Source organism: Lampetra fluviatilis, chromosome 38 (assembly GCF_964198595.1).
Source record: "Lampetra fluviatilis chromosome 38, kcLamFluv1.1, whole genome shotgun sequence".
Taxonomy (NCBI): Eukaryota; Metazoa; Chordata; class Hyperoartia; order Petromyzontiformes; family Petromyzontidae; genus Lampetra; species Lampetra fluviatilis.
In genome coordinates, this window is record NC_136312.1 from 1,074,687 (window position 1) to 1,096,356 (window position 21,670).

Here is a 21,670-nt window from a genome sequence, read left to right on the forward strand (position 1 = left end):
TCCATGTCTTTGTGTTCCTGGCACTGCGAGAGATGGCGATGGCTCACGAATGCTTCATCCAGCAGTGGATTGATCCTGACTCGGCCTATCATCCATCGTTCCCTCTGGGGGTCGATAAAACGAGCACCACTTCGTGGAGAAGATTGACAACAACAACAGTGGTTGTCCTTTGAGTCAACTCGCCTCCACCATAGGAATGTGGAATTTCCAGTCGTGCCTGTAACCAGGAGATGGGCTTGCAAGCGGTTGATAGGTTAATGACCACGACGATGTTGTTGCACGTGTTCCGACCGTAGCGGTTAACTCGCTCCATTCTCCCCCCCACTCCATCCACCCCCCCAGGGCCGCTGCGCTCGCCTCACGGGGCCCGACGATGGCCGCTCGCCCCTCGGCCGCCGAAGTTGCCCGCGGCTAGCGGCCGCGTCACTCGCCCGGCGTCGTTGCGCCACCGACTCCTGCTGCACCTCCTGCTCCTTGTGGCCTCATCAGCAGCAGCAGCCAAGGGGGGAGCAGCCAGGGGGGAGCATATAGGGGGAGCAGCAGGACGGAGGAGACGGGAGGAGGAGGGGGGGGGAGGAGGAGGAGGGGAGGGGTGGGCGGGAGGGAGTAGAAGGGAGTAGGGTGGAAGAGCAGCAGCAGCTGCCAGCCCAGTTAGTCGCAGTTGGCAAATTCATTCCACGTCTACATCCACCACCGCTGACTGCTGCGACTGGCCGGCGACGTGAGGCTGCGATCGGGAACGGGACGACGAGAGATCTACGGGAGCTCGTCGATCGCTGGGGGCGGGCGACACCACGCCGGCCGACATGGCGGACGGGAACAGCACCACCGTGGACTTCCTGCCGAAGGGCGGGGGGGGCGGCGCTGGGGCCGCCGGGGGGGGGCCCCTTTGGCTGCTCGCTGCAGGAGCTGCGCGACCTCATGGAGGTGCGCGGCACGGAGGCCATCGCCAAGGTGGCGGAGGCCTACGGTGGCGTACACGGCCTGTGCCACAGGCTCGGCACCTCGCCCACCGACGGTGAGAGGGGGGAGGGGGGGAGGGAGGGGCGCGGGCCTTTGCTTACACGGGGGTGGGTGGGTGCGTGTGCAGCGTGTAAAACGGGCGTGCATCTGGATGCTGCGTGTGCAGACTTGCACATGCGTGCACATGCCGTGCGTGCGCGTACTTGTGTACGTGCTTGTTGCGCGTACAGGTTGCGCGTACACGTGCGCGCGTGTACATGGTGCGCGTGCGTGCGTGCGTGGGCAGGGCTGAGTGGGAGCCAGGCGGACCTGGAGCAGCGGCGTGCGGTGTTCGGAGCGAACCTCATCCCCCCCAAGAAGCCCAAGTCGTTCCTGGCACTCGTGTGGGAGGCGCTGCAAGACGTGACGCTCATCATCCTCGAGGTGGCGGCCCTCGTGTCGCTGGGACTCTCCTTCTACCACCCGCCCGAGGGCAACGACGAGTGTGAGGGGGGGTACACGCGGGGGGGTACATGCGGGGGGGGTACACATGGGAGACACGGGGGAGACATGGGGACGCGGGGGAGACACGGGGACATGGGGGAGGATACACGGGGGAGACACAGGGACATGGGGATGCAGGGGAACACGTGGGGACGCTTGCGCTCGGATAGAGATGTGATATCACCTGACCAATAACGCAGTAAAAGTATTCTTTGGTTCTTTCGGTAAAGTCACGACGATAGAAATATAATAAAAAATAAAGTGAATAAAAATAAAAAATAAATAAAAAATAATAAAAACAAAAAAACATTAATGTACTGGTTATTAATCGGAGTGGGTGTACTGACAGTCTATAATGTAGACTTATTATTGGTTCTTTCAGTAATAAAAATAAAATAAACAAAACCACGACGTTTCGATCGCAACACAAGTGTGCTGCATGCTGCTGACATACTGGGGCTACGCCCATCCCGAAACCTTTTCAACAGTTTGCCTTTAGAGGCTAACCCCCCTTTTCCTGGTGACGACCGCTGGTGTTGCAATCAAAACGTCGTGGTTTTTGTTTTTTATTTAACATTTATTTTATTTTTATTACTGAAAGAACCAATAATAAGTCTACATGAAAACTCACTCAGCTTAATAACCAGGTTAAAGTCTACATTATAGACTGTCAGTACACTCACTCAGCTTAACAACCAGGTTAAAGTCTACATTATAGACTGCCAGTACACTCACTCAGCTTAATAACCAGGTTAAAGACTACATTATAGACTGCCAGTATACTCACTCAGCTTAACAACCAAGTTAAAGTCTACATTATAGACTGCCAGTACACTCACTCAGCTTAATAACCAGGTTAAAGTCTACATTATCGACTGCCAGTACATTCACTCAGCTTAACAACCAGGTTAAAGTCTACATTATAGACTGCCAGTACACTCACTCAGCTTAATAACCAGGCTACAGTTTACATTATAGACTGTCAATACACTCACTCAGCTTAATAACCAGGTTAAAGCCTACATTATAGACTGTCAGTACACTCACTCAGCTTAACAACCAGGTTAAAGTCTACATTATAGACTGCCAGTACACTCACTCAGCTTAACAACCAGGCTACAGTCTACATTATAGACTGCCAGTACACTCACTCAGCTTAATAACCAGGCTACAGTCTACATTATAGACTGTCAGTACACTCACTCAGCTTAATAACCAGGTTAAAGTCTACATTATTGACTGCCAGTACACTCACTCAGCTTAACAACCAGATTAAAGTCTACATTATAGACTGCCAGTACACTCACTCAGCTTAATAACCAGGCTACAGTCTACATTATAGACTGTCATTACACTCACTCAGCTTAATAACCAGGTTAAAGCCTACATTATAGACTGTCAGTACACTCACTCAGCTTAACAACCAGGTTAAAGTCTACATTATAGACTGCCAGTACACTCACCCAGCTTAATAACCAGGCTACAGTCTACATTATAGACTGCCAGTACACTCACCAGCTTAATAACCAGGCTACAGTCTATATTATAGACTGCCAGAACACTCACTCAGCTTAATAACCATGCTACAGTCTACATTATAGACTGCCAGTACACTCAGATTAGTAACCAGGTTAAAGTCGACATTATCGACTGCCAGTACACTCACCAGCTTAATAACCAGGTTAAAGTCTACATTAGTATTTTTTTTGTTTATTCTTTTTATTTTATTTCTATTAACTTAATTTTGTATTATTATTATTATTATTTTTCTATCTACGAGACTTTACCGAAAGAACCAAAGAATATTAATTCCTGCAGTCACGAAAGTTTTAAGTCAAAATGTAACGCAGTAAAAGGTGCAGTAAAGTATCTACCAGGACGGGATGGGACACGGGGGGGGGGGGGCAGGTGGGGGGGACACTGACGTCACTGGGACAACGATGGAGACCCGGAGAGATGGGGACGTGGAGACGTGGGGTTGCGGGGACATGAGGACACGGGGAGACACGAGGGGAGACGAAAGGGGAGACGGGAGGGGGGAGGGGATGATGGGAGGGGTGACGGGAGGGGGACAGTGACGAGGGGAGACGTTTGAAGGCGGCGGTGGCTTTGAAGTGGCAGCTGCAGTAAAGGGAGGCGCCGAGTCGTCGGCCGTTAGCGCACGGGGAGAGCTCGGGACCGAGACGGGGCCATGACGGGGGTGGGGACGGCTCTGTTAATAACCGTGGTGGTGGTGGTGGTGTTTGTGTCCGTGTGTTTGTCTGTGTATGTCCTTGTTTCTGTGTGTCCCCTTGTGTCTCGGTGCCTCCCCATATGTCCCCCCCATGTCTCCCCCCGGGCGTACCCCCGTGAGTGTCCCCCCGTGTGTGTCCCCCCGTGTGTGTCCCCCCGTGTGTGTCCCCCCCGTGTGTGTCCCCCCCTTCCCCGTGTCACCCCGTCCCCGTGCGTGTCCCACTGTCCCCATGTCTCCCCTTTTCTCCCCGTCTCCGTGTCCCCGTGCGCAGCGTGCGGGAATGCGGCGGGCAGCGGCGGCGAGGAGGGCGAGGCGGAGGCCGGCTGGATCGAAGGAGCGGCCATCCTCCTCTCCGTCATCGTCGTGGTGCTTGTCACGGCCTTCAACGACTGGAGCAAGGAGCGACAATTCCGAGGCCTGCAGAACCGCATTGAGCAGGAGCAGAAGTTCACCGTTATCCGCCAGGGCCAGGTCATCCAGATCCCCGTGGCTGACATTGTGGTGGGGGATGTGGCACAGGTCAAGTACGGTGAGAGGGGGCGGGTGTAGGGTTGGGGGGGGTGCGGCGGTCACTTCACCACCGCAGTCACCGCCACCACCACCATCATCATTATCAACAACACAATGACCATCATCATCACCACCACCAACATCATTGCTACTATCAGCACCACCATCACTACTACCACCATCACCTTCACCACCACCCTCGCCACCACCATCATCATTGCTACCAACACCATCACCACCAACATAATTTCTACCTTCCATCGTCACCATCGCAACCATCGCAACCATCACAAAAACCACAACCATCACCACTACCATCACCACTACCATCAACCATGACAATCGTCATCGCTACTCCTACGACCACCACCACCACCACCACGATCTGGACATCTGTGAAAAAGAGCTTAATAGCTCATAGTTTTTCATCCAGCCAAAATAAAGATTATGATATTGATTTTGATCATCGCAGCCACAACCACCACCATCGCTGCCACCACCACCACCATCGCTGCCACCATGATCATTACCACCACCATCGTTGCTACCACCATCGTTGCTACCACCATCGTTGCTACCACCATCGTTGCTACCACCATCGTTGCTACCACCATTCACACCATCATTGGTACCAATACCATTATCACCACCAACACCCACCATCATCATCATCGCTACCAACACCATCGCCATAGCGACCACCACCACCACCATCTCATTGATGCCACCACTAACGTTACCTCCTCCCCACTCCGGTGCTATACCTGTTGCCGTGGTTGCTAGGCGACCTGCTCCCGGCTGACGGCGTGGTCATCCAGAGCAACGACTTGAAGATCGATGAGAGTTCTCTCACCGGGGAGTCGGACCACGTGCGCAAGGCCGTCGACCGCGACCCCATGCTGCTCTCCGGTATGCACACACACACGGAGACCAGCACTGGCGAGACTTGTACACACAGACACACACACACACCCACACTGGGGAGACTCACAGACAACAACAACAACATCCGCCATTCGCCACTAAGTGGTGGTGACATCACCACGACACTTGTAGCCAGGCCATATGCACCTTGAGGCCACGTGAAGTGTCGAACGCCCACTGGCAGGAGGTCACGGGGCAGACCCAGGTGCCACAGGTCGACTGACTGAGATGACCGAGATGATTGGCTGATGCACCACCTGTGCCGCCTACTGTGCCAACTTGCTGTGCTTTAACCACCCGGCGCTCCGCTCGTTGTTGTGAGCGTCGCTCCTCCGCCCTCCGTTGTTGTTGGAGGGCGACTGCCTCCAACTGCCCAGTAGCGTTCTTCACGAGCCTCCTCCACAGAGGCCGATCTTGACACCGCTGGTACTGGTCATCGGAAAGTCCACTTAGCTCCACGTCCTCCTGTACCACACCACTCCATCTCTTCTCTAGCCCATGCCGCGCCCGTTTAGCCCCCTCGATCCGGCCGAACAAAAGCTATTTCGGCATGCGGTGGCTAGGCATGCGGGCTACATGACCCAGCCAACACAGCCTTGCCTGCTGCACACAATCCAGCCTGGTTAATTCTAGATTTTAAGCTTTCGTGACTGCAAGGATTCATACTCTTAGGTTTGGTTAAACCCAAGATGGATCGTCGGCAGGCCAGCCTAAATGTTTCTAACTGGTGAATATGTTCCATTAGGGGGGTCCACGTTTCGCAAGCGTAGAGAAGGGAGGGAATGACCGTTGCCGAGAAGACCTAAAGCTTCGTGCAGAGTGATAGACCAGGTAGCTTCCACATAGCGTTACGCAACAGATGAAAAAATAATGCCTCTCGACTGATTCGGAGTGAGACCTCCGGAGCCGGTCATGAGCACACCGCCAAGGTATGGGAAACTCTCCACTCTCTTCACAACTGCCCCATCACCAATTGGGAGTTGTGGGGGTGGAGTGTCCGATGGTACAAAATACTCAGGCAGATGCTTAGTTTTGGTGAGACTGATGGTAAGGCCCCACCTCTTAGTGGCACGCTTCAGGTTCAGCAGCAGCGCCTCCAACTCCTCCTCTGAGTGAGCGGCAATTACCAGATCATCGGCATACATAACGTGGTTGAGCAATAGGGAGCCATCCCTTGACCGCACCCGGGCATCGGTCAGCCTCCCATAGTATCTGTACCAGATGGAAATTCTTCCGGTACAGCCATCAAAGTCTTCACGAACTACGTGGTCGAAAAAGATGTAAAGTAATGTGGGAGCCAGAGGACATCCCTGTCGCTCCCCAAGGTGAACAGGGAATGGCTCCGACTCCCGGCCAGGTAGTTTTTAGCCGGGCCCGCTCATGATCATTAAGGAAGGTCCTTAATGATCATGAGCAGAGGGTCAGGGACTCCGAAAGCACGAAGAATAACCCAGAGCCCAGGCCTACTGATGGTATCATAGGCCTTGACCAGGTCAATAAAGCAGAGATGTAGGTCTTATTGCAATTCCCTACACCTCTGTTGTAGGAGACGGACGGAAAATATGGCATATGTGCAGGACCGTCCTTTCCTGAAACCACATTGGGGCTCCACAAGCCTCTCCTCAGCGTGCCTGGCAGGGCGATGTTGAATAATCCTTGCCAGGACCTTTCCCGGCACACTGAGGAGTGAGATTCCCCTGTAGTTGTTACAGTCTGTGCGTTCCCCCTTCTTAAAGAGGGGGACCACCAGGGCATCCTTCCAGTCCTGCGGAACCCGTCCAGTGGTCCAGACTGTTGTTATGATGTCATGTAGGGCATTCTGTGCACAAACGCCACCCTCCCTCAGCATTTCGCTTGGGAGATCATCTCTGCGCGGTGCCTTTCCTGGTCTCAGACTCTGGATCGCCTTTAGTACTTTCTCAACAGATGGCATCTCAGCCAGCCCCTCACAGGAGGTGACTTCTTCAAATATTTGAGACACCGCAGCCTCAGCAGGGTCATCCCCACTTGGTCCCATGATGTTTTCTATGCCGAGTGATTTCCCCTCCCCCAGGACTTTATGGAAATGCTCAGCAAATCTGCACACCTGTTCCTGGGTGTCGGATATTGGATCACCGTTTTTCCCCTAGTGATGGTAATAGGTGTGATGCTGCAGGTTACTTTTTTGATGGAGTTAAATAAAGATTTGTGATCGCGGGCCATTGAGGCAGACTCCATCTCCTCAGCAACCCGCGACCACCACTCAACCTTGCAGCGCCTCACGTCTCTCCGAACCTCCTCATTCTCTGACGTTGGATGCTGTAGACCAGGGGTCCTCAAACTACGGCCCACGGGCCACATGCGGCCCACCGAGGACATTTATCCGGCCCATGGTCACTGATTGCTAATTTAGCTGCGCTTGTGAGCACTTATTGGGCTGCGCTGGTGAGCACTAATTGGGCTGCGCTGGTGAGCACTCATTGGGCTGCGGTGGTGGGCACTGATTGGGCTGCGGTGGCGAGCACTGATTTGGCTGCGCTGGTGAGCACTGATTGAGCTGCGGCGGTGGGCACTGATTGAGCTGCGGCAGTGGGCACTCGGGCTGCGCTGGTGAATGGTTCAATGGGCCAATTGACTGGACTTGCCCCCCAGGCCTAAGGCTGCCAGCCCTCCCCTGGCTGCGCTTGACTGGCTCTCCTTCCCTCAGCTCCCTCACTTGCCCCTCGGCTCCACTCCCAGTGATATTCCTGTGTGCTGAGTAAATGATAGAGGGGTAATAACAGAGTGATCTCTGATCTCTGGAAGGGCTGTCTGCTGTTTTCCCGTGCTGGTCAGTGACAGACAGCCGAGGAGTAGGAACCCCAATTTAAATGACAGTAAGTGCATTTATATTCTGATTGCTATTCAGTTGTATGAGGTTATATGTTGTATGTTGTGTAAGCCCCGGTTCATACTGTTGCGATCTCTGAGCAGTGCGAGTTCAGCCATATGCTTGTATGGCTGAACTTGCATCAGATTCGAAAGAAAAAAGGCACATGTGCCTTCTTTTTTCCTGCAGTGGAATCGGATCGCATGGGTCTTCTCCCCCATGCGATCAGATTCCTATGCGAGTTCGCAGATCGCACTGCGATCTGTGAACAAAACTGCAGGTGTAATTAACTTTTTAATGGCACCCGCACCAGTGTGAGCCTGGGGTAAAAGCGGAGTTCCCCCAATCAGACTGCATTGATGGGCAGTGCAGTCTGTATGTCTCTGTGTGGGCAAAGTTATTGCTGGTATATTGTTTTTGTAGCGCTGTATATATATTGGAATTTTACTAATAGCAATTTTGACTCCCTAGGAAACAATGATGTCAAGAAAGAGAAAAATTGACTCGGAGTGTAGGATATTCAAAGAACAGTGGACTTATGATTACTTTTTCATGCAGTACAAGGAAAGAGCTGTGTGTCTGATATGCCAGAATATAGTGTCTGTGTTCAAAGAATACAATTTACGTCGACACTATGAAACTCAACATAAAGATAAATATGATTGTTTGGTCGGAGAAGTGAGAAAAGATAAAATATTAAAACTGAAAAATACATTAACAACTCAGCAAAATACTTGTGTGAAGCAGAAGCAGCTAAATATTTCATCACTGCGAGCGGGTGTTCAAGTTGCCAAGCTAATAGCGTGCACTGGCAGACCATTCGTGGAGGGAAAATTTGTTAAAGAATGCCTTCTTTCTGTTGCCAAAGAGATGTGTCCAGAGAAGGCCGATTTATTTAGTACAGTGAGTGTTTCAGGACCTACAATTACACGGAGGATTGAAGAAATGGTAGACAATTTGCATCAGCATTTGCAAAACTCCACAATAAAACTTTCCTATTTTTCCTTGTCACTCGACGAAAGCAATGATGTTCGTGATTTTGCACAACTTCTAATTTTTATTCGTGGGACAAATGACTATTTCGAAGTCATAGAAGAGCTTGCTGCACTGCAAAGCATAAAAGGAACAACTACAGGAGAGGATATCTATGAAAAGGTTTGCCAAACTGTGAATGGTTTGGAGCTGAACTGGGCTAAACTAGCCAGTGTGACAACTGATGGTGCTCCTAGCATGGTGGGGTCTAAGAAAGGAGTAATTGCTCGCATTAACCAAGAGATGGACAAACATAACCATTCTCATCCAATAGCCATACACTGCCTCATCCACCAACAAGCGCTGTGTAGTAAATCACTGAAGTGGGACTCTGTTAACTTCATTAGAGCTCATGCACTCAACCACAATTTCAGGAATTTCTGTCTGAGCTAAATGTTGACTGAAGATGTTCTGTACCACACAGAAGTCCGTTGGCTGAGTCGAGGGAGAGTTTTGAAATGTTTCTATGACTTACTTCCACAGATTACAGCTTTTATGCTTTCAAAAAACAAAGAAGTACCAGAGCTCAATGATGCAGAATGGAAATGGCACCTTGCCTTTCTGACAGATGTAACAGAGCTACTCAACAGTTTCAATGTGCAACTTCAAGGAAAGGGGAAGCTCATATGTGATATGCAATCACATGTCAAAGCATTTGAAGTAAAATTAGGCCTCCTCATCAAACAAGTGAAGGAGGAAAACTTCTGCCATCTCCCCACAACTCAAAATCGGTTAGCGGAAAAACCATTGGTTGCATTCCCAAACAAAACATGTGTGGATTCACTGGAAACATTGCAAAAGGAGTTCCAATTTAGATTTAAAGAGCTTCATCTCCATGAACAGGACATACAGCTTTTCCGTAACCCATTTTCTATTGACATTGAAAATGTGGATACAATTTACCAAATGGAACTGGCTGAACAGCAGAATTGTGACTCTCTGAAAGACGCATTTAAGTCAAGCAGCCTTCATAATTTCTATGCATCTCTCCCCTCTGAGACATATCCTCATCTCAGGAACCATGCACTCAAAATGGCAACCATCTTTGGCAGCACTTATGTCTGTGAACAGACTTTTTCCAGAATGAAACATTTGAAATCTACAACCATATCTAGACTAACGGATGCACACTTGCATCACTTGTTACGACTAGCAGTGACAAATATGGAACCGGACATTGACCATCTTATTAGCCAAAAGCAGGCCCATAGTTCCCATTGAAATACTGGCAAGTTTGTTGATTTAACTTTACTTGTTCTTCATTTTAAATATTGTATTTGTTCCCGTTTTGTTTGTTCACTTCAAAATAAGATATATGCAGTGTGCATAGGAATGTGTTCATAGTTTTTTTTAACTATAGTCCGGCCCTCCAACGGTCTGAGGGACAGTGAACTGGCCCCCTGTTTAAAAAGTTTGAGGACCCCTGCTGTAGACGATGCGAGTGGGCCTGTCGCTTTTTATCAGCCAGCCTGAATGAACACATCCTCTGTCAGCCAGGATCTCTGGGGGGGTCTGGACAGTGTACCCAAAGCAGCCATTGTAGCTGCATGAGCCACAGTCCTAAACCTCGCCCATTTCCCCATGACATTTGGAGGAGTGGGGGACGATGCCAACCTCAGCCGCAAGCGATGATTCAATTCTTGCTTGCAACTTTCATCAGCTAGCTGAGACCAGGCCACTAAGGGTTTGAATGGGGTCCTGGGTGTCCACCCACCACGGGAATGGAAGAATGGCAGGCGCATCTTACAGATGACAAGTCGATTGTCAGTGGGCAGATCAGCTCCACGGTAGGTCCCGGTGTCAAGGACATGGGTCCGCATCCGCTGTGTAGTCCAGTATACGTTCACGCTTGGACCCGGCATGCATCCATGATGTTGTGTGGATGCGCCGATGCAGGAACAGTGTGTTGGTAATTACAAGCACATGGGCTGCATAAAAATATTGCAGCCTCCTACCGTTGGTATTGAGCTGATGTGGCCCATGCCTTCTAATTACTCCAGACCAGGTGCCAGCATCATGACCAACTCGGACATTGAAGTCGCCCAACAGGATGACTTTATCCCGAGGGGCCACTTTAGCTAGCACCTGTGACAAGAGGTCATTAAAGCCATCTGACTCTCATCAGCCTTGCCTGCATCCCTCCACGTATGTTCGTCTTCGGTAGGGGCATAGGTAACCACATCTACCACTCCTCGATTCCGGTTGAAGGGAAGGCGAGCCCAAAGTAGTCTGGGACTTACCGCTTCCCACACCTCACCGCCTCGCTCCCACGCCCCCTTCACTCAAACACAGACACCCACACACGCACACAGAGATCTACACTGAGACCCGCACAGGGACCCGTAGACTCACACAGAGACCAGTAGACTCACACTGACCTCTTTACATGTGTACGCATCGCGTTGACTGGGACGTGCCGAGCGCTCCTCTCGCCGGGGGGGCTGGGCAAGTGCTGCCCCCTGCAGTATGTGCGACGTCACCCGACGAAGGAGAAACGACGTTTGTGGTGACCTCGGAGGCTGCTCCGCGGTGTCCAAGGTGACGAGGTAACAACGTCACGGTGACTGCCGGCCCCGCAGGCACGCACGTGATGGAGGGGTCGGGCAAGATGCTGGTGTCGGCCGTGGGCGTCAACTCCCAGACTGGCATCATATTCACGCTGCTGGGCGCCAGCAGCGAGGAGGAGAGCAAGAGCAAGGAGAAGGACAAGAAGGGTGGGCACAGGGGGGGTGGGCACAGGGGGGGTGGGCACGGGGGGGGGGGGGGGGCACCATGCACGCCTCCACTACACACCACCACCACACACCACGACACACCACCACACACACCACCACACACACCACCACACACCACCACACACCACCACACACCACTACACACCACTACACACCACTACACACCACCACACACCACCACACACCACCAGACTTCACTACACACCGCCACACACCGCCACACACCGCCACACACCACCACACACCACCACACCACCACACACCACCACACACCACCACACACCACCACACACCACCAGACTTCACTACACGCCGCCACACGCCGCCACACGCCGCCACACGCCGCCACACGCCACCACACGCCACCACACGCCACCACGCCACCACAGACCACTATACACCACCAGACACGACCACACACGACCACACGCCACCACACACCACGACACACCACGACACACCACCACACACCACGACACACCACCACACACCACTACACACCACTACACACCACCACACACCACTATACACCACTATACATAGGAGCACTGCACATGGCACCACTACACACCGCATCTAGCCTGGCAAAAGCGGTGACATCAGCTCCACTTAGTGGTAATCAGCGGTTGTGGGCGCGTGTATGGGGGTTCATGTGTGCGTGCCTCTGTAGGGTGCGCAGTAGCAAAGCGGTTAGCGAACTATACTGTGGCCCGAGTTCGATTCGCGCTCACAGCCAATATATAAACGCTACCATGATCCCCACACATCCTCCCACCCTCTCCTCTTGACCTTGATCTCCATATCCTAACCCTCTGTCCTCCAGGCAAGAAGCAGGATGCATCAGCCGCAGCGGCCGAGGCAGGCCGCATCAAAGGTACTCGCACCCCTGTCGCACTACTGGTAGCGAGCAGCGCTCGTAAAGGCCGGCACGGCACACAAGGGGCTGGATGGGCAGCACCAAACCCGACCGCCTTTGTCTCCCCAGTCGCGATGTTTACACACTGCACCAGGTATACATTTTAGGCTGAGTCGACCTTGGGGAGGCCCAGGACCAGTTCAGATAATCGTCACTGGTGTTGGCCGTGAGCGGGATTCGAGCTTGGGTTGCGGGTTTGTAGCGCAGCGCGCTACCCGCTACACCACCACTTCTACACTACCACTTCTACACCACCACTTCCACACTACCACTTCCACACTACCACTTCCACACTTCCACACTGCCACCTCTACACTACCACTTCCACACTGCCACTTCCACGCCGCCACTTCTACGCCGCCACTTCTACGCCGCCACTTCTACGCCGCCACTTCTACGCCGCCACTTCTACGCCGCCACTTCTACGCCACCACTTCTACACCACTACTTCTACACCACCACTTCTACACTACCACTTCTACACTACCACTTCTACACCACCACTTCTACGCTACCACTTCTACACTGCCACTTCTACACTACCACTTCTACACTACCACTTCTACACCACCACTTCTACGCTACCACTTCTACACTACCACTTCTACGCTACCAATTCTACACTACCACTTCTACACTACCACTTCTACACCACCACTTCTACACCACCACTTCTACACTACCACTTCTACACCACCACTTCTACACTACCACTTCTACACTACCACTTCTACACTGCCACTTCTATGCTGCCACTTCTACGCTACCACTTCTACACCACCACTTCTACACCACCACTTCTACGCCACCACTTCTACACTACCACTTCTCCACTACCACTTCTACACTACCACTTCTCCACTACCACTTCTACACCGCCACTTTTACACTCCCACTTCTACACTGCCACTTCTACACCGCCACTTCTACACAAACATTTCTACACTACCACTTCTACACTACCACTTCCACGCTGCCACTTCTACGCTGCCACTTCTACGCCACCACTTCTACGCCGCCACTTCTACGCCACCACTTCTCCACTACCACTTCTACACTACCACTTCTACGCCACCACTTCTCCACTACCACTTCTACACTACCACTTCTACACTGCCACTTCTACACTGCCACTTCTACACTACCACTTCTACACTACCACTTCTACACTGCCACTTCTACACTACCACTTCTACACTACCACTTCTACGCTGCCACTTCTACGCTGCCACTTCTACGCTGCCACTTCTACGCTACCACTTCTACGCTACCACTTCTACGCTACCACTTCTACGCTGCCAATTCTACGCTACCACTTCTACGCTACCACTTCTACGCTACCACTTCTACGCTACCACTTTTACACCGCCACTTCTACACCACCACTTCTACACCACCACTTCTACACCACCACTTCTACACTACCACTTCTACGCTACCACTTCTACACTACCACTTCTATACCACCACTTCTACACCGCCACTTCTACACTACCACTTCTACACCACCACTTTTACACCGCCACTTCTACACTACCACTTCTACACCACCACTTCTACACCACCACTTCTACACCACCACTTCCACACTACCACTTCCACACTACCACTTCCACACTGCCACTTCTACGCTGCCACTTCTACGCCGCCACTTCTACGCCGCCACTTCTACGCCGCCACTTCTCCACTACCACTTCTACACCACTACTTCTACACTACCACTTCTACACCGCCACTTCTACACTACCACTTCTACACTGCCACTTCTACACTGACACTTCTACATCGCCACTTCTACACTACCACTTCTACACTGCCACTTCTACACTGCCACTTCTACACTGCCACTTCTACACTACCACTTCTACACCACCACTTCTACACTACCACTTCTACACTACCACTTCTACGCTACCACTTCTACGCTACCACTTCTACACTACCACTTTTACACCGCCACTTCTACACCACCACTTTTACACCACCACTTCTACACCACCACTTCTACACTACCACTTCTACGCTACCACTTCTACACTACCACTTCTATACCACCACTTCTACACCGCCACTTCTACACTACCACTTCTACACCACCACTTTTACACCGCCACTTCTACACTACCACTTCTACACCACCACTTCTACACCACCACTTCCACACTACCACTTCCACACTACCACTTCCACACTGCCACTTCTACGCTGCCACTTCTACGCCGCCACTTCTACGCCGCCACTTCTCCACTACCACTTCTACACCACTACTTCTACACTGCCACTTCTACACCGCCACTTCTACACTACCACTTCTACACTGCCACTTCTACACTGCCACTTCTACATCGCCACTTCTACACTACCACTTCTACACTGCCACTTCTACACTGCCACTTCTACACTGCCACTTCTACACTACCACTTCTATACCACCACTTCTACACTACCACTTCTACACTACCACTTCTACGCTACCACTTCTACGCTACCACTTCTACACTACCACTTTTACACCGCCACTTCTACACCACCACTTCTACACCACCACTTCTACACCACCACTTCTACACTACCACTTCTACGCTACCACTTCTACACTACCACTTCTATACCACCACTTATACACCGCCACTTCTACACTACCACTTCTACACCACCACTTTTACACCGCCACTTCTACACCACCACTTCTACACCACCACTTCCACACTACCACTTCCACACTACCACTTCCACACTGCCACTTCTACGCTGCCACTTCTACGCCGCCACTTCTACGCCGCCACTTCTCCACTACCACTTCTACACCACTACTTCTACACTACCACTTCTACACCGCCACTTCTACACTACCACTTCTACACTGCCACTTCTACACTGCCACTTCTACACCGCCACTTCTACACTACCACTTCTACACTACCACTTCTACACTGCCACTTCTACACTGCCACTTCTACACTGCCACTTCTACACTACCACTTCTACACTACCACATCTACACTGCCACTTCTACACTACCACTTCTACACTACCACTTCTACACTACCACTTCTACACTGCCACTTTTACGCTGCCACTTCTACGCTACCACTTCTACGCTACCACTTCTACGCTACCACTTCTACGCTGCCAATTCTACGCTACCACTTCTACGCTACCACTTCTACGCTGCCATTTCTACGCTACCACTTCTACACCGCCACTTCTACACCGCCACTTCTACACCGCCACTTCTACACCGCCACTTCTACACTGCCACTTCTACACCACCACTTCTACACCACCACTTCTACACCACCACTTCTACACCACCACTTCCACACTACCACTTCCACACTACCACTTCCACACTGCCACTTCTACGCTGCCACTTCTACGCCGCCACTTCTACGCCGCCACTTCTCCACTACCACTTCTACACCACTACTTCTACACTACCACTTCTACACCGCCACTTCTACACTACCACTTCTACACTGCCACTTCTACACTGCCACTTCTACACTACCACTTCTACACTGCCACTTCTACACTGCCACTTTTACACTGCCACTTCTACGCTACCACTTCTACGCTACCACTTCTACGCTACCACTTCTACGCTGCCAATTCTATGCTACCACTTCTACGCTACCACTTCTACACTACCACTTCTACACTACCACTTCTACGCTACCACTTCTACACTGCCACTTCTACGCTGCCACTTCTACGCTGCCACTTCTACGCCGCCACTTCTACGCGCCACTTCTCCACTACCACTTCTACACCACTACTTCTACACTACCACTTCTACACCGCCACTTCTCCACTACCACTTCTACACCGCCACTTCTACACCGCCACTTCTACACTGCCACTTCTACACTGCCACTTCTACACTGCCACTTCTACACTACCACTTCTACACTACCACTTCTACACTACCACTTCTACACTGCCACTTCTACACTGCCACTTTTACACTGCCACTTCTACGCTACCACTTCTACGCTACCACTTCTACGCTGCCAATTCTACGCTACCACTTCTACGCTACCACTTCTACGCTACCACTTCTACGCTGCCACTTCTACCCTACCACTTCTACACCGCCACTTCTACACCGCCACTTCTACACCACCACTTCTACACCGCCACTTCTACACCACCACTTCTACACTGCCACTTCTACACTACCACTTCTACACTACCACTTCTACACTGCCACTTCTACACTTCCACTTCTACACTACCACTTCTACGCTGCCACTTCTACGCTACCACTTCTACGCTGCCACTTCTACGCTACCACTTCTACGCTACCACTTCTACGCTACCACTTCTACGCTACCACTTCTACGCTGCCACTTCTACGCTACCACTTTTACACCGCCACTTCTACACTACCACTTCTACACTGCCACTTCTACACTACCACTTCTACGCTGCCACTTCTACACTACCACTTCTACGCTGCCACTTCTACACTGCCACTTCTACACTACCACTTCTACGCTACCATTCTACACTACCACTTCTATGCTGCCACTTCTACACTACCACTTCTACACTGCCACTTCTACACTACCACTTCTACGCTATCACTTCTACGCTACCACTTCTACGCTACCACTTATACGCTACCACTTCTACGCTGCCACTTCTACGCTATCACTTCTACACCGCTACTTCTACACTACCACTTCTACACTGCCACTTCTACACTACCACTTCTACGCTGCCACTTCTACGCTACCACTTCTACGCTGCCACTTCTACACTACCACTTCTACACTGCCACTTCTACACTGCCACTTCTACACTACCACTTCTACGCTGCCACTTCTACGCTACCACTTCTACGCTGCCACTTCTACGCTACCACTTCTACACTGCCACTTCTACACTGCCACTTCTACACTGCCACTTCTACACTGCCACTTCTACACTGCCACTTCTACGCTACCACTTCTACGCTACCACTTCTACGCTACCACTTCTACACTACCACTTCTACACTACCACTTCTACACCGCCACTTCTACACTGCCACTTCTACACTACCACTTCTACACCGCCACTTCTACACTACCACTTCTACACCACCACTTCTACACCACCACTTCTACACCACCACTTCTACACCACCACTTCTACACTACCACTTCTACACTACCACTTCTACACTACCACTTCTACACCACCACTTCTACACCACCACTTCTACACTACCACTTCTACACTACCACTTCTACACTGCCACTTCTACACTGCCACTTCTACACTGCCACTTCTACACTACCACTTCTACACTGCCACTTCTACACTGCCACTTCTACACTGCCACTTCTACACCACCACTTTTACACTACCACTTCCCAGTAACTTTCCAACCAGCACCACGGTAATTCACTCAGCATCACCACGGTAACTCACTCAGCATCACCACGGTAACTCACTCAGCATCACCACGGTAACTCACTGGCCAGTACCACGGTAGCCGACCGGCACCGCGGTAACCGCCCGTCACTCACCGAGCGGCGCTGTGTAGGCAGGGCGGACGGCGTGGACGGTATGGAGATGGAGATGGAGCCGCTGAAGGGGGCGGAGAAGGGGGAGGGGGAGGGGGAGGAGGCGGCTCGCAAGAAGAAGCCATCGCCACCCAAGAAGGAGAAGTCGGTGCTGCAGGGGAAGCTCACCAAGCTCGCGGTGCAGATTGGCAAGGCCGGTGAGATCGGGGGGGAAGGGGGAGGCTGGGCGATATGGAGAGAGACTGGGAGAGATGGAGAGGGACGGGGGGATTTGGAGATTTACTGGGGGAGATGGGGAGAGATGGAGGGAGATTTAGAGAGACCAGGAGAAATTGTGAGATACTGGAAGAGACTGAGAGACTGTGAGAGATGGGGGGAGATTGGGGGGGAGATGTAGAGAGACCAGGAGAGATTGTGAGAGACTGTGAAAGACTGTGAGAGATGGGGGGAGATGTAGAGAGACCAGGATAAATTGTGAGATACTGGAAGAGACTGTGAGAGACTTAGAGATGGGGGGAGATGGGGGAGATGTAGAGAGGCCAGGAGAGATTGTGAGAGACTGAGAGATGGGGGGGGAGATGGGGGGAGATGTCGAGAGACCAGGAGAGATTGTGAGATACTGGAAGAGACTGTGAGAGACTGTGCGAGATGGGGGGAGATGTAGAGAGACCAGGAGAGATTGTGAGATACTGGAAGAGACTGTGAGAGACTGTGAGAGATGGGGGAGATGTAGAGAGACCAGGAGAGATTATGAGATACTGTGAGAGATGGGGGGAGATGGGGGGAGATGTAGAGAGACCAGGAGAGATTGTGAGATACTGGAAGAGACTGTGAGAGACTGTGAGAGATGGGGGAGATGTAGAAAGACCAGGAGAGATTGTGAGAGACTGTGAGAGACTGTGAGAGACTGTGAGAGATGGGGGGAGATGGGGGGAGATGTAGAGAGACCAGGAGAGATTGTGAGATACTGTGAGAGATGGGGGGAGATGGGGGGAGATGTAGAGAGACCAGGAGAGATTGTGAGAGACTGTGAGAGATGGGGGGATATGGGGGGAGATGTAGAGAGACCAGGAGAGATTGTGAGATACTGGAAGAGACTGTGAGAGATGGGGGGAGATGGGGGGGGGGAGATGTAGAGAGACCAGGAGAGATTGTGAGAGACTGTGAGAGATGGGGGGATATGGGGGGAGATGTAGAGAGACCAGGAGAGATTGTGAGATACTGGAAGAGACTGTGAGAGACTGTGAGAGATGGGGGAGATGTAGAGAGACCAGGAGAGATTGTGAGATACTGTGAGAGATGGGGGGAGATGGGGGGAGATGTAGAGAGACCAGGAGAGATTGTGAGATACTGGAAGAGACTGTGAGAGATGGGGGGAGATGGGGGGGGAGATGTAGAGAGACCAGGAGAGATTGTGAGAGACTGTGAGAGATGGGGGGATATGGGGGGAGATGTAGAGAGACCAGGAGAGATTGTGAGATACTGGAGGAGACTGTGAAAGACTGTGAGAGATGGGGGGAGATGGGGGGAGATGTAGAGAGACCAGGAGAGATTGTGAGAGACTGTGAGAGACTGTGAGAGACTGTGAGAGATGGGGGGGATGGGGGGAGATGTAGAGAGACCAGGAGAGATTGTGAGATACTGTGAGAGACTGTGAGAGATGGGGGGAGATGTAGAGAGACCAGGAGAGATTGTGAGATACTGTGAGAGACTGTGAGAGACTGTGAGAGACTGAGAGATGGGGAGATGGGGGGAGATGTAGAGAGACCAGGAGAGATTGTGAGATACTGGAAGAGACTGTGAGAGACTGTGAGAGATGGGGGAGATGGGGGGAGATGTAGAGAGACCAGGAGAGATTGTGAGATACTGGAAGAGACTGTGAGATACTGTGAGAGATGGGGGGAGATGTAGAGAGACAGGGAGAGATGGGGGGAGGGGGTAGGGGCGATGGAGAGAAGTCGGTGCTGCAGGGGAAGCTCACCAAGCTCGCGGTGCAGATCGGCCGGGGGGAGAGACAAGGAGACGTGGAGAGAGACTGGTGGAGATGGAGGAAGATGGGCGGGAGATGGGGGGAGTTGGAGGGAGGCGGGGGGGAGAGGGGTTGGGGAGAGGGGTTGGGGAGAGGGGTTGAGGAGAGGGGTTGGGGAGAGGGGGGAGATGGGGGGGGGGAGAGAGGGGAGTAGGGGGAGATGCCCGCCACAGTGAGCGGTGCGTTGGAGCCACGGGTGACTTGCCGGGGGCTGTGCGACGGCTGCGTCGTGAACCGCTCCCCACCGCCACGTAACCCCCCGACCCCCCACCACCGACCCCCACCACCGCACGCAGGTCTGGTGATGTCGGCCATCACCGTGGTGATCCTGGTGCTCTACTTCGTGATCGACACCTTCTGGGTGCAGGGCCTGCCCTGGCTGGCCGAGTGCACGCCGGTCTACGTGCAGTACTTCGTCAAGTTCTTCATCATCGGCGTCACCGTGCTCGTCGTGGCCGTGCCCGAGGGGCTGCCCCTTGCCGTCACCATTGCCCTTGCCTACTCCGTCAAGGTGCATTGTGGGAACCCGCAAAATATTGGGGGGGGGGGTTTGGCGCTCGTGGTAAGGTGCATTGTGGGAGACGGAGAGGGGGCGGCATTGAGGTGTGTGGTGGGAGACGGGGTGCCGTACGCGTTGAGGTGTATTGTGGGAGACAGAGAGGGGGGTGGCTGTGCTAGCGGTGAGGTGCAATGTGGGAGAGGGAGGGCTGCTCTAGCGGTGAGGTGCATTGTGGGAGAGGGAGGGCTGCTCTAGCGGTGAGGTGTATTGTGGGAGGATGTGAGGGGAAGGTATGAGTGGGCCGTTCTTTGCGCATCGCCGTGACGACCGTCCCGGTTGCGCTGCTGCTCCTCCTCCGCGTTGCTGTAACGACAGAAAATGATGAAGGACAACAACCTGGTGCGGCACCTGGACGCGTGCGAGACGATGGGCAACGCCACGGCCATTTGCTCTGACAAGACGGGGACGCTCACCACCAACCGCATGACGGCCGTGCAGGTCAGCCGCTAACCACCTCGTTCACCACCAAGCTCGTCACCACCACACTCACCACCACCATGCTCACCACCACCACCACGCTCACCACTACCACCACGCTCACCACCACCACCACGCTCACCACCACGCTTACCACCACGCTCACCACCACCACACTCACCACTAATCGTAGGATGGCCATGCAGGCGAGCCTCGCTGACCACTATGCTCACCAATAACAACGACCGCCATGAAGTGATGGTGACGTCGCTACGGCGCTTGCGCCAGGCTGAGGCTATGTGACGTGTCGAAAGCTCACTGGCAGAAGGTCACGGGACAGACCGAGGTGCCATGGGTTGACTGACTGAGATGACTGGCAAATGCACCAGCGGTGCCCCCTACTGTGGCAACTGCATTTTATCCAGCCTGCGCTCCGCTCGTTGTTGTGAACGTCGCTCCTTTGCCCTCCGCTGTTGCTGGAGGTCGACTGCCTTCAACTGCCCAG

At 52.6% G+C, this 21,670-nt stretch overlaps 1 protein-coding gene across 1 annotated transcript in view; it reads left to right on the forward strand.

Annotated features, from left to right (window-relative positions):
• Nucleotides 1-676: 676 nt before the first annotated feature.
• Nucleotides 677-21,670, forward strand: part of LOC144945543 (plasma membrane calcium-transporting ATPase 2-like) — a 45,503-nt gene continuing 24,509 nt past the window's right edge. The window contains 10 exon segments of the mRNA XM_078874000.1: nt 677-872; nt 874-1,018; nt 1,250-1,447; nt 3,951-4,208; nt 4,973-5,098; nt 11,573-11,707; nt 12,552-12,602; nt 18,181-18,357; nt 20,486-20,700; nt 21,064-21,186. Coding sequence (XP_078730126.1) covers nt 807-872; nt 874-1,018; nt 1,250-1,447; nt 3,951-4,208; nt 4,973-5,098; nt 11,573-11,707; nt 12,552-12,602; nt 18,181-18,357; nt 20,486-20,700; nt 21,064-21,186 — 1,494 coding nt within the window. The 5' untranslated portion in view covers nt 677-806.